Source organism: Gymnodraco acuticeps, unplaced genomic scaffold (assembly GCF_902827175.1).
Source record: "Gymnodraco acuticeps unplaced genomic scaffold, fGymAcu1.1, whole genome shotgun sequence".
Taxonomy (NCBI): domain Eukaryota; kingdom Metazoa; phylum Chordata; class Actinopteri; order Perciformes; family Bathydraconidae; genus Gymnodraco; species Gymnodraco acuticeps.
The window spans coordinates 2836493-2849016 of NW_022990335.1; the positions used below are offsets into that span (position 1 = coordinate 2836493).

Below are 12524 nucleotides of genomic sequence, written 5' to 3' on the forward strand. Positions count from 1 at the left end.
GGCGCCGTTCAAAATGGCAGCACACTGCTCCTAACACTAGGATGGGTCAAATGCAGAGAAACAATTTCCCCACGAGGGATTAATAAAAGTCATCTCTCTTCTTAAGTATATATGTAAACAGATATTACACAGTAGTATATGTGTGTTAATAAGACCACGTTTCAAATGAATTCAGTCAATTAAAGTCCAATAACTCATTTGCATAACAAGCATGAAACAGGCACTTCCTATTTCCCCTCATTATAAACAATCTGAGGCTTCTGTTTTAAGAGATAAGCTTCCAACACTTTTATAACAAATAAATGAAACCCTATGGAGCGCTGTGATGTAGGCTGTTTTTTTTCTTAACGCATATTCAATATATAATAATTTACCTACATTTGATTGATTTTGCTAACTTATAACTGAACTTATGAGGCAATATGACTCTAGTGAGTGGCCCAGCCCTTCGTATGTTTTTCTGTATGTGGCCTTCACTGAAAAGAGTTTGGACACCCCTGCTTATGATGGTAAATTACTGTTGTGTTCATTCTTGATGGGCTAGAGTCCACAATAGAGAATATAACTATTCTATCTTATCAGTCTTTGAAAGCAGCAGCAACAATACAGTATACCGCTTCAGCCCGTGACCGTGTGTTCTGCGGCTTCTGTATTTATCCAAGTCATCATCTCTTAACGTTTTGAGGTTTAACCGTTCCCTCCAGCATTTCCCTTTTCTTACATTTTATAATGCACTCACATTATTGAGGAAGTATAGATTCCCTTACAGAGCGATTTACTTTCAAAACAGTTCCTATTCAATATTTGATTATGAATTGTCTTATTGATGACATATAACATGTAAAGCTTAAAAAGTTCATGTCAGTTTAGCTTCTTTACCTTTTAAATTCTAATCTATGTAACAAATCATTAACTTTCACAATTATTGCGTATACAAACATTTTTATATTTCTCTATCTGTGACCTAAATGCAAGTACAGTGCATGCACTGCCTTGATATTAGGGCTGCTCAATTAATCGTATTTTAATCGCAATTACGATTTTGGCTTGCAACAATTATGAAAACAACATAATCGAAATAAAACCATTTTTTAAATTGTTTTTTCAGTTGAATTATACTTAAAGTTCAGGGTAATCAACTGTTAAAAACATACTGTTCACATTTATTTTTCCAAGAAATGGATGTTTTCAAAGTAAATGGATAATCGTTTTTAATAATCGTGATATCAATTATTGACTCAAATAATCGAGATTATGATTTTTGCCATAATCGAGCAGCCCTACTTCATATACTCATGTACACCTGAAGTATACCTATACTGTGTGCTAGTATACAAGAAATACGTTTCCGCAATAGTTTCCATATTTAAAGATGGATAAGTCACATCAGTTTAATTATTACGTTTTTCTCCGTTATGAATATGTTGGCTGTGCAGGACACATTAACTGGAGCTCGCAAAATAGATTTTCTTTTTACAATTACATTAAGTTGGGTGGTAACGTTTGCTTGTACATTTTACAGAAAGGTAGAGGTGTGTGTGTTTTATGTATGAGCAGCCACATAGACAGACGGGGATGACAGGTGTGGAATTTGAAGCTAAATATGTGGAAACCTCCCACAGAGAGGGAACAAGTGGAGTTCAAGGAAAGGTCAAACAGACAGTATCCTGAGAAGGCAGAGATGACAGGCAGGTGTGACAGCTGAGTGGGTCAGTATTAGCTGGTACAGTGGAGATAACAAAAAGCGTGTCTAGCTATAAAGTAACTGTCAACTATTTTTGTATTTCCTAAAATAAAAATAAACTTACACTACTACTTTGAAAGAACAGAAGACATTAAAAAGAAAGATTCCTACTTATTCCTAGTAGTAATCAAACTAATTACAAGGAATTGGTAATCGCCACTATAAATGGAAGAACCATTTAGATATGGAATGAAAAAATGACCAGGAGAATCAAGTTCATGTCTTTGCAAATAGATGGGAAAGTGGCTAAAGTAAGCAACAACAAACATTGCTTTTGATACTTCAATTATATATCACAATTATTGAACTTATGCATTTATGATAAATCTGTTATCTGTTAACTAGGTCCAGTAAATTATGTATCTGTTTTTCTTCTTTTTCTGATTTTTGTATTTATGTATTTAGGTTTGAACTGTGTTTCATGTTGTTGTGTATGCCCTTAAACCCTATCATCTCTTTCAAAAGTATTATGACTATTCCGTGTCTCCACCTGCTAACTGACTTCTCTCTGAAAACTCACCACAGGTCCTCACACACACGTAATGCCCTGTGTGCAGCATAACTAGTTCAGCTTGGCTACTCTTTAAAATAGTGACGTTTTATTTTTTTCCGTTTTATGTTTATTTTCATGGCTCTGTTGTTTAAGTTATATTGATAAGCATTGTGTTGCGGGTGGAGGGAGGGAGGGGGGAGTGTAGTGAGTGAGTGTACTGTGGTACTGTGATATTACAATGTAAATGAAATGGCATCGATTACTGTACACTATAATGAAATAAAAAGATGACGTTTTGTGCTAGCCAGCATTCTTGAAGGGATAATAACATAAAGGTTACTAATTCCCTCTTTCTCCAGGGAACTCTAGAGAACAAATAGAATGGTTAATTACATTTTAGACAATGTGATACGGACAGAAAACTCCTAGGAAATGAGAATGGCACGTGGACACATTTGATGTTTAGCTAGTATGTTGCTCTGTACACAAAAGCATGACCTACATCTTCTGAGAAAATACTGACACATGTGTTACTCTTCAGGTCACTTCATAGTATGGTTGCCATTGACACATCTATACCAGAGGACCAACAAGAATATAAACTCCTTGGCTCAAATATCTGTTTGGCATTTTCAGCTGACAAGTCACTGGGTAAAGCTTAGAGGGCCAGTCAATGCACCAGGAAGTTATTTAGTAGAAAAGGTCAGCAGCAGGTTTAATGATGGTATTTATTTTACATACTTGGTTTATGATAGCTGAGAAAAAGGTTATTTCAACATGACAGGAGATGCAGCGTACATGGAGCACCGAGAGTCACCCAGAAAATGATCAGGGTCTGATAACATATTATATTTCTCATAACTCAGCTGTAAGTAAGGACAGAAATAAGGACAGACCTCACTGCTGGAGGAGAAGCCAGTTCAAGTTATAAACTCTCACAAAACATTTACAACTAGTATACAGTTACAGCTATGAAATGCAGTAACATATTGTCTATCCAGGGTGAATAAGGCTAGTAAATACATTGGTCAGTTTATTTGAAAATAAATGTCAGAGCCAGATGAGTCGTAATGTTTATTCACTTCATCTGATAAATATTTTAAAAAATCGCTTTATTAATTGGCCCCTTGCCTCATGTCATTTTGAAAAAAGCTATGAAAGTTAATGCTAGGTCAATGCCCTTGGAACACAGCCTATAACAAGTTTGTTTTTATAGGTTTCCTACAGTTAAACATTACTCAAGTATTTAACAATCCAAGGTGTCTTCAGCTATTTCCTTCCTTGGGTTGTGTGAGTAAACACACACACACACACACACACACACACACACACACACACACACACACACACACACACACACACACACACACACACACACACACACACACACACACACACACACACACACACACACACACACACACACACACACACACACACACACACACACACACACACACACACACACACACACACACACACACACACACACACACACACACACACACACACACACACACAGTAAAGTAAATATGTTGGGCCACTTCCAGTAAGAGGACATACTGTTATGCAAGATAAGCATAGCTTCACGGGGTTGGGTCACTGACATGCCTGAACATACAGGCATCATTTTTGGGCTACTGGGCAACAACAGTAACATCACACAAAGAAGCAGCTGTTACACCGTCTGTTTACACTGTTGGAGACTCATATGAGTACACAGAGGAGATTACACATGTGAACGCTAATGCCAAACGTACAGAATCATTTTTGTATTTAAAAAGCGCGTTTACAGCTCGCGCGATGTATCGCTCCTGATATAGATTTGAAGTCAAAGTAGCATCATTTCAGTTTTAACGTTGTATGGGTAAACCGTGGACTACTTCTAACTTTACTCACCAGTCGTCTTTATTCACTTTCCTTCGCCTTTTAAAAACACAAATAGTCACAATGATGTTTCAGCGTCAAAACACATTGTGTTCCCTGGCAGCTCCAACTATCAAACCCCAACTCGATCTCAAGAGAGGAGGCGGAACGTGCACGCGCATGCAAGCATACAAACACACGCACGCACGGATACTTTTAGCCTTTCCAAATGTATGAAACATGAAAGTCGTTAGGTCACCTAATGAGATGCTGCATCTGGTAAAACAAGTGCGTTGAATGAGTGGCGCATTTGTTTCCCTAAAGTTTAACACAACTACTATTTTATTTTATTTATTTTCATAGCGGCCACACAGCTCTCGCGAGACTCTGTGTTATGTAGAACAGCTGACTGTGCTGGGTGGTGCTATCGAGGGAGGGCTACCTATTTCGAACTGTTACAAGCTTGATATATCCATAATCGCTAAACAGCATTTTCAGTTATACTACTGTTTAGATATTGATAATACCTTCCACCACAACATGGCTGAGACGGACCCCAAGTCGGTGCAGGACCTTACCAATGTGGTGAGTCGAGAGCGCAATGACACGCTAGCGTTAGCTACAGCAGCATAGCTAGCAAAAGCAATAAGAATGCTAACGGTGGACAGTTAACGTTAGCTGTTTGCATCAGCTGTATAGTGCATCCGTAGCCTTTAGTGTTATTAATGTTTTTTAAATAAAATAGATTCATGGGTTCGATTTGCTCAACTTTTGTTTAGAACGTTATATAACGTGAATGGTCAGTTGGACTTTTACATGACATCAGCAAATCACAACCGAGCAAACTGCATAGCTATACACAACAGAAGTGTTGCTGCCGTGTGATTCTTGTTTTAATACATGTATATTTTATGCATTAAGAATATTGTGCAGTATCACTCACAGATATAGCACAATGCATTGTTCCAGATGAATTCTACCTGTTCATTATAATTGGGTAATGTTTCCTAGTGTTGTCATGGAGATAATGTAGAAAAGACGTTAAACTTCAGTTAACCTCCCAAACATGTATCAAGTCCCTGTGGTGTGTATGTCTTTCTCTACACATGTGTTCTAATGCTTGTGTTTTAAAACCATCTTCAAGGACGCCCAGTTACTCTAGATTTAGTTGTGTTTTTTTACGAACCTTCAATTTATCATTCTGCCTCAGGGTACCTCTTAACCAAACGTTTTTGACATATGAAGAATAAAACAAGTGAAAAATAAACTGTTGACCGGTGTATACTTAAGAAACCACCATCAGAGAACCCCATATAATGATGAACACCAATGCAGAGCAGAATGAACTTATTGTGAGTTCATTGTTCTGCACATATGCTTATCACACTGGATTACATAATCACCTCCAGTGGTTACTGAGATTTTACATTGTTGTCAAGGAAACTAGTTAGTTTCAATGTCCTTTTTTAAACCATTCATATATGCATTAGAGTGGGAGTGCTGATGTTTGTCACTGTCAGAGCTATTGTTAATAATGAATAGTCAGCTGACAGCAATATTATTTTTATCTGCTCAATTGTGTCATCTCTAAATGAAACTGGTACATCTGATGTGTGGCTGCCATCAGTGAACCTACTCACTAGATACATTTATGTGTGGCTTATTGTTTCACTGACATGATTTCTGTGTGCTCGTTTCCCAGGTCCAGACACTGCTGCAACAGATGCAGGACAAGTTCCAGACCATGTCAGACCAGATCATCGGAAGGAATATCCTTACTAATAAAACAAATGAAATATGATTTAAATGCACTGGTCAATCTAATATGGTAATGGTTCATGGCTTAATGGTAGATGTACAGACTGAAGTAAAACCCAATGTTGCCTATATAACAGTAACTTTGTGTAAGTTGTCTACCTTAACTGTTTCTCCACTTGATGAGATGAGCACGCGTATTGATGATTTGGAGAAGAACATCTCCGACCTGATGACCCAGGCTGGAGTTGAAGAGATTGAGGCGGCACCGGAGAAGCCTAAAGATGGTCAAGGCTCCTAATGAAGGTGAGCCGTAAACACAGCTAGCATTTAAAACCGAGAAGAAAACAGTTCACGCCGATGGCTTTTATTCATGCCCCTTTCCCCTCGACTAATATGCATCTTAAATGGAACAGTTCACACCTAAATGAAAACATGTTTTACTCTTACTTGTTTATCAATTTAGATAGGTAGATTTGGTTTGACTTTTTTTAATAATGCTAAATGCGCTAAAACAATAATATTGACAAGTCGTTTCTTCAGAGATCATGACCCTGGAATCCGTTTATCATTAACCTTTACGACAGATTGATAAGTTGGCCTACCACTAAAAAAGGGGAACATTTATATTTGAATCTGTTGTGAATTTTCCCTTCTATGGATATAAAGAAATCATACATATTTGGAAGATTGGATGAGTTTTAAATATTATTAAGGAGTTTGTTTTTGCCAGATTTAAAACGTGGCAAAATGCAGGCTCATGCGATTTTAGTTGAATTAACTTCCTTCATTCCAGTTAACTAAACGCACCTTTGTTTTGTCTGTCCGCAGGTTCCTAAGTAACACGGAGTGAAGTCGACAGGAGACTTTTTCCATTTGGAAAATTGACTAATATTGATTTGGTGTGTCGTTGTGTGAAATGCTTTTTTATATATGGATTATTGTTATGAAATGACTTGAAAAGTTATTCGTAAACTAGAATAGTGTGATATGCCCTTCAGAACTTTAAACGCTCACGTGCAGAAATGCAACTTAGGGATTTTGTTGTGCACTGGCCCCAGAGGTTATTGGATCATATATCTTAGATGGATAAATCCCATGAAGCCATGACTGATGGGAATGTTTTGCCTGTGCTGGGAAGTACAACATGCAGGCCAGTGGAACCTCCATCCGTACCAACATGGGCGCAGTGAACATCTGAAGCCTGTAGCGTTAACAGAGCACTGTTAGTACCAGGGTGTGGGATGCATTCCAATTTCAGCTGATTTTCTTCTATTAAAGCTATTTAATACAATGCTGTCTGTCATGTATTACATAATTCATATTTGACAAGGTGCTGAGTGAATTTTAAAAAATATTAACTCCTAGGTGCTCAGTGTTTTTCTGTATTGATTTGTTTAAGCCAGAGTTGTATTTCATCATGCAAGTGATCTGGAATGTCTCATGTTAGCATGTTTGTTTTGGGTCTATAATGTGTTGAAATGCAATTCATTATTACACTAAACGAAGCTGGAAAATGGTGAAGTTACCTTCTTAACAGGGTGTTTCTAACTGACCATGATCCTGCAGAAATGTCCACTGAAGAGAGTCACTTTACTGTGTTGTAGGAACCTTTATTCAAATGAGTGAAAACAGTGTACAAAGAAAACAAGCAACAGAACTAAGTGCCAAAAGCATTAGACAAATGCACAGCTGTAAACGAAACGTGTCACACTATCACATGAAGTCTCCAGTAATTTAATATGAATGCAATATTAAAGTTCTGTATGTATTACACAGTCATTGGTTCCTTATCTGCAATTACCATCATCTAGTGAGACTGGGGTTTTTCGAGGCTTAAAGTTAGAACTCAAAGTCCGCCTCCGTCATGTCGAGGGCCCAGGCAAACTTGTCCCTCTGGCTCTTATTGTAGATTTTATCTATGGGTACGACCATGTTCCGACACCTGAAAAAAGATACGATTGTTTAGCATACTCTGCAAAATAAATACAGCTGAAATCACCACTTAGTCTTCGAAGGTGTCAAAATCATTGTTTCTTAAACTTGCACAAAGTTATACAAATGGAATGTATAAATAATTCAAACACTTTGTTTGATATTCATTTGGTTCATGTGTGTATGGCAAAGAAAGATTAGTTACACAAGTGCTTTTACTGTGTTTGAAGATGACCAAACTAATGTAATGGAGAAATTAAAAAGACATTTTGACCGTAGCTTTAAATAAAATTACTTCAGCTTTGAGGCTAGAGAGGAAAACAATATAGTTGGTATTGTTAAACAATGTTAAGAAAAAATTAATTAAATTCCATATAACAAATGATATATGTTGTATATCTCTACTGCAGAAATGTCTTATAATACTTTAACTTAATCTATAGAACATATTATGTTGTCTCACAATCTGTTTTAAAGCCAGAGTAGAAAAAGTGTCATACTACAAAAAAATGTATTTTAGCTGTTATTATATACCATGGAAGTCACAGCAAGGCTAATGATCTGTAAACTCATTTTTCCAACTTTGTTATTACTAGACTAGAAATGCTTTGCTGCTCTCTCATTGGAGTTCTTAAGGAGCCAATGAGAGTTATTCCAGAAAGACTGGTTAGTAGAAGTTGGTTTGTGTACATATTTGGTCAGAAAATGGAACTCAGCTTAAGATGGAGGTTTACAGTGATTAAGCAACCGTCTTCACTGGACTGGAAAACCCAAATATCTGGTTGACCATTAAGCTTGCTTGGTGAAACAGGCTAGGAAAGAGGTGGTTTGATTTGAAAACCCGCCTTGTACGCTGACAGGTGCAGGACTTTAGACAGCGACTATGGGCAACCCAGTTGTTTATAGTGACCGTGTCAGTGTTCACTGTTCACTCACCAAGCCACGCTGATGCGGGGGTCCAGGTAGTTCAGCTTGGAGGTGCCCAGTGAGATCTGCTTGTTTTCCTCTTTGTCAGTCGCCTGCAACTCCATCTTCAGCAGCAGCTCCTCACAGCGCTGCACCGCCGCCATTTTCTTCTCCACCAGCCTGACAGGAAACAAAAGGAAGGTGCGACAGTCAGACACCTCTGGTTAGGGGTGCATACCGGTACCCGGTATTACCGAAATACAGGTTACTGGCAGCTACTGTATACCGTACCAAAATCAGATCAGGTTTTTGACTGTTATTACATTTTTTATGAAAGTGAGGCGTAATATTCTTAAACTCGCGCCCAAACCTTCAAAATTACGTTGTCAATTTTACCGTGAAACTCCGCAAACGAGTCACTGTGGAGTGTGGGCTGCATTTATTGTTTTCTTTCATCAGGCAAATGTTGATTTTAATGATGCTATTTGTTTGATGTGCAATGCCGAGATCTCATGATCCTTTATGTGTTCTCTGGTCAGTCGAATCTCAGGTTGAGTATTGATTATACTGGTGCTATTTGCTTTTTGCATTGACAAGATGTGCTATTCACGCCTGATGGTTGTTATAAATGATATTGCAGAATCTGTTTTCTTCATAGATAATGTATTGTTTGTTCAGTACTAAAAGGTCCAAGTCCCACAATTGAATTTAATATTCATTTGACATGTATATATCATAAAGTGCTTCATGGGAGTAATTGCGGGATGATTACAAAAAAAAATGTATGCAACATGAAAGTATCACGATATGTATCGGTTGAGTATCGGTATCGTTCAGTGGTATCGGTATCGTAAAAAAGTCAGCGATATGCAACCCTACCTCTGGTAAAAACAAGACTCCTGGTGTGGTCTTTTAAGACCTTTCTACTTTTTAGGCAAGCAAAACCACTGGTTCACTACTATACACAGTATGGCTGGTTTATATGGAGAAAATCAAATATCACAATATTTTTGAACAAGAACCTGATATTGTTATTGCAAAAGAATTGTAGGGTTGACCTTTCCTGCTTTCATAAAATATAAACATTATAAGATTGCTGATAAATACTTTTCCGCGATGTTGATACAATGACTAAGTGGGGAAGGGCAAATAATTAAACAGGTAAACGTTTGGAAAGTTAAGAAAATGACATCTCTTAAGTGTTAAGCCGTTTTAAAAACCAGGAAAAAAACAACACTACATATTAGGATATCTTAAATCTAACACTAAAGCTTGCCTTATAGCAACACATCAATACTCTACACCAGGGGTCTCCAACACGTCGATCGCGAGCTACCGGTAGCTTGCAAGCCCTCAAGAAGTAGCTCCCAAGCAAATCCATAAATATAAAAAATATACACAAAAAAAAAAAGAAGAAAGAAATGTAATTAAAAGAATCTACCCTACGCATAAACGAAACCTCAATCATAGCGATCTCTATCTACTTATTACAACTCTATATCTATCTAACACCCCTCCTCCCACAACCCCCCACAATGAATATCGACCAATCACATTCTTGCTTGATTTGCGGGACCAGCGTTGCAGCCGGGAATAAAAGCAATGTGGAGCGGCAGCTCACCGCTTCATAAGGAGTGTGACCTTTCCTTCTGGCAGAATCTACACATCAGCCCCATTGAACACAGCCTAGTCGTGCAGCCTATACAGCACATGAGGGCCAGAGCTTTACTCTGTGTGTGTTGCAACTTGCATATTTATATTTATTGCACTTGACGCACAGCGTCATTTCCACTGGGGACAGGGGGGACATGTCCCCACCACTTTTCGAAATTTCCGTTTGTGTCCCCCCACTTTACAAATATGTTTATTATTATTTGTTACCGCAAGCCGTCATCGCCACGGAGGAGCACACAGCCTCTGTGAGCGAGCGAGAGAGAGAGAGAGAGAGCGAGAGCTAGGGAGAGCACACCTTTATCTATTTAATATAGTTGTAAAAAATAAAGTAAGAAATCATTCCAATGTAGGACAGTAATCAGGGTTCTTACACCTTTTCCAAAGTCAAATTCAAGCACTTTTCAAGCATTTTCAAGGCGCATTTTCCAGCATCTTACAGCTGTTGTAAATTACATATTTATATACACATACTCAAATGATTATTTCCCTACCTCACATTAAATCAGATGTTCTTTATGCTATAAACAACCAAATGTGTGTTTCGTGATAGCCTTCTACACGAGGATGACAAATTAAAGAAAATAAAACTAAGTTTAATATTTCAAAATGAGTGACCCATCTGTATGTCCCATATAACCTGGCTGAGCCAATATAAAACAATCAGCCAAATAACTTTTCAATACATTATTGATTACTATTTTTGAGGTACTTTTAGGTTGGCAGTAAACATAAGTCAGAGGTACATGGTGTACTTTTCCTCCACTACATGTATTTAATACCTCTAGTTACTTCACAGATGTGGATGAATGATGTGAAATATAACCAAGTGTTGAATCAGACTTTAGTTCCACCTGGAGTAAATCCACCAGCTACCCTGCAGTATACAAAGTCATTCAAACTAGCTGCACCTTTACCAGCTTTGAGAACACTTTCATGATCAATCATTATAAAACATATCATATATATTATTCTGAAATGGACCAATCTGCACAACGACTACTTTTACTGTCGCTACTTTAACTATATTTGGATGAGAATACTTTTCTACTTTCACTTGAGGAACATTTTGAATGCAGGACTTTTACTGTGACAGAGTATTCCTACACTCTGGTACTTCTACTTTTACTAAGTACAAGATCTGAGTACTTATAATTTCACTACAATACCTGAGTACTTATTCCACCTCTGGTAGCGTATTAGTCTGAATTGTAGCCACAAAATCACGCAGAGCTGCATAGAAATAGACTCACAATGGTAACAAGTGGAAAATAATATTTACAAATGTGTACAATGATTTGTAGGTAATTTTGACTACTCAAGACACCTGACTTATACATCTTCAAAGGAAGACTGTGTTCATTCTACAATTACATGGGATTAAAGCAAAATGTAGTTTTACTTGTATAATACTTCAATTTTATATAAAAGACAGTTTGTTTTCATCTGTTTTCAAATAAACAAAGTCTTGGCTTTCAGAATATTAAACTTGTTTCGGCAAATTCAGATGATAAATACAACTTTGAAGCTTCGGCATAATTACAAGCGGAGAACTGAGTAACTTAACGTCACAGCAGGCATAACAACAGTCTGTGTTTCTTGTGAGTGTTTCCCCGGTACACAAACACACACACACACACTCACGAGCTTCCCCCAGACCAGTAATACAAACGAAAATGTGTCTTCGGGTCAATGTGACTGATTTCGATAGAGCAAGTCACATTTGGTTTAGGCACGAAACATACTACCAGTAGAACATTGCTTTCAAAATCGCTCTGTGTCAAATCAATAATTATATTTCGTGACTATAACACAAAATGCCGTGAGTGCTTCATCCTCTGAACACCACAGGATGGCGACTGTAACGCTCCTCTGAAATGATTGTCCCCTCCAATTATTATTATCCCTCATGGAGTTCGCTATTCAGCTCGCTAACGTTAGCTTAAACAAACGTAACATGCAACATTAGCCTAATCTAAAATGCTCTACTACGGCGTACCTTTCATGTGGCTCGTCAGCGCAGACTCTCGCATCGTTATTTTTGCAAACTTTGCAGGAGGCTACTCGTGGGCTTGACCCTCGTCTTAGCCGTGGCTTGTATTTGTCTTCTGCTAGCCAACGCTCGTTGAAACGGCAACCTCCTGGCACACAGTC

At 37.8% G+C, this 12524-nt stretch overlaps 3 protein-coding genes across 4 annotated transcripts in view; 1 reads left to right on the plus strand and 2 right to left on the minus strand.

Annotated features, from left to right (window-relative positions):
• The window catches only part of si:dkey-246g23.2 (solute carrier family 66 member 2), a 74806-nt gene extending 70513 nt beyond the window's left edge, over nt 1-4293 (minus strand). Inside the window, exon 1 of the mRNA XM_034223398.1 lies at nt 4137-4293. The gene's annotated coding sequence lies outside the window, so the exon portion shown is untranslated. The remainder of the gene's footprint in view (nt 1-4136) is intronic.
• A 182-nt stretch (nt 4294-4475) lies between these two features.
• hsbp1b (heat shock factor binding protein 1b) lies at nt 4476-7859 on the plus strand. Its single transcript, XM_034223399.1, has 4 exons — nt 4476-4688; nt 5806-5872; nt 6038-6164; nt 6690-7859. The coding sequence occupies exons 1-3, from the start codon at nt 4644-4646 to the stop codon at nt 6157-6159; spliced, it is 234 nt and encodes a 77-aa protein (XP_034079290.1). The 5' UTR covers nt 4476-4643; the 3' UTR covers nt 6160-6164; nt 6690-7859.
• zgc:173742 (DNA topoisomerase I, mitochondrial) overlaps nt 7455-12524 on the minus strand; it is a 55744-nt gene continuing 50674 nt past the window's right edge. For both annotated transcript variants that reach the window (XM_034223395.1, XM_034223396.1), the window contains exons 19-20: nt 8730-8879; nt 7455-7803 (exon numbers count right to left, since the gene is read on the minus strand). In XM_034223395.1, the coding sequence (XP_034079286.1) occupies nt 7701-7803; nt 8730-8879 (253 nt within the window). In that variant the 3' untranslated portion in view covers nt 7455-7700. The remainder of the gene's footprint in view (nt 7804-8729; nt 8880-12524) is intronic.

What these genes read in the sequence shown, in the direction of transcription:
- hsbp1b (XM_034223399.1), top strand. Translation starts at nt 4,644, where the DNA reads ATGGCTGAGACGGACCCCAAGTCGGTGCAGGACCTTACCAATGTG. An exon ending in TGCAGGACCTTACCAATGTG is followed by an intron (nt 4,689 to 5,805) that starts GTGAGTCGAGAG and finishes CTCGTTTCCCAG; the next exon opens with GTCCAGACACTGCTGCAACA. An exon ending in AGACCAGATCATCGGAAGGA is followed by an intron (nt 5,873 to 6,037) that starts ATATCCTTACTA and finishes CTGTTTCTCCAC; the next exon opens with TTGATGAGATGAGCACGCGT.